Source organism: Trypanosoma equiperdum (genome assembly GCF_001457755.1).
Source record: "Trypanosoma equiperdum strain OVI genome assembly, contig: ctg_1614, whole genome shotgun sequence".
Lineage (NCBI taxonomy): Eukaryota > Euglenozoa > Kinetoplastea > Trypanosomatida > Trypanosomatidae > Trypanosoma > Trypanosoma equiperdum.
Window position 1 is genome coordinate 1 of NW_027123632.1, and position 1,199 is coordinate 1,199.

The following is a 1,199-nucleotide window of genomic DNA, read 5'->3' on the forward strand; positions in this document are numbered from 1 at the left end:
CATCTTAGTGCGGATGATACTGCTGATAGCACACTGGCACGTGCCCAGGGACCGATAAGTTAAAAATGGTGTCCCAGCAAGACGCTGCTGATCCCTGTGCTTTATGATGCCGTAGCCGGAGCACAGCAGTGTTCGTCATGAAAGGAGCGCTGCTGGCTCTTGGCTTCCCCCGATGAGACGGGAGCACTAGACCCTGGCACCACGTTGAGGTGGCCGGCGTCACCAGGGAACTCAAAAGCAACAAGGCAACGACAAATCAAGCCATGACCAAAAGCGGCGGAACAACGGACACATGCGAAACAGATGCGGACGCCGCAACTGCACTAGCAGTAACGGCAAAAGCAACGGCTGTAGCCACATGCGCCGTCAAGAATATTCAAATAGACATTCAGGAACCAGTTCTCTCAATGGAACTCGATGCACTGCGCGCCGACACCTACATGCAAAACATAGCCCAAATAATCATGACTGGCTCCGCCAAAACGGATCTTCCTGCTGACAAAAAGGAAGAAATTGTGGACAAGCTCTTCGGCTGCAAAGAGATCAAAGTGCAACAAAAGTAGATACAGCCCCTAGAAAACAAACAAATAACTTTTAAAATAGGCACAGAAACAAAGAAACCAAAAATATCTGAAGTTCCAGCCTCAGACGATGTTGGTTACGCTGTGGCTGCAGCTTTTTACCAAGGCAATCCACCCTCTTCAAAAACGGCACCCACAAGCACAGAGAGCAACCAAGATGGTAAAACCAAGGAATAAGCAAACGAAAAAAAAAGAGAATAAGGAAGGAAATGATGGCAAACCTGACTGCAGCAGCTTTCTAAACCAGACAGCGTGTGATGCAGTAACAGGCACCCCTCCAGGATGCAAAGCAAAATTTTTGGGAATGGGTTGAAGACAAATGCAAAGATTCCAGTTTTCTAGTCAATGACAAATTGGCTCTGTTGGCTGTCGCTTTTGTGAGTTGGTACAATTTAGAATTTTAAGGATTTATGCTCAAATTTATGAAATTCATAAGCAATTTCTGTTTTATGTGTTTTCTTAGAATTTGATATATTTTAACATTTTCGTACAACCTTTGAAAAATGTGCAAACTGGTGAAATTTATAGAAGTCTGAAAATATAAATTATGGTATGATAGTGGCCTACTAGTTCAAATTAGCAGTAGGGTTACATGGTATTAAAAATGAGTGCTATTTT

General features: G+C 43.7%; 1 protein-coding gene across 1 annotated transcript; it reads left to right on the top strand.

Annotated features, from left to right (window-relative positions):
• Positions 1 to 263: 263 nt before the first annotated feature.
• Positions 264 to 563, top strand: TEOVI_000760300 (uncharacterized protein; the record flags this gene model as incomplete). The annotated part of the gene is made up of 1 exon (XM_067222360.1): positions 264 to 563. The coding sequence occupies one exon, from the start codon at positions 264 to 266 to the stop codon at positions 561 to 563; it is 300 nt and encodes a 99-aa protein (XP_067078461.1).
• Positions 564 to 1,199: the final 636 nt, after the last annotated feature.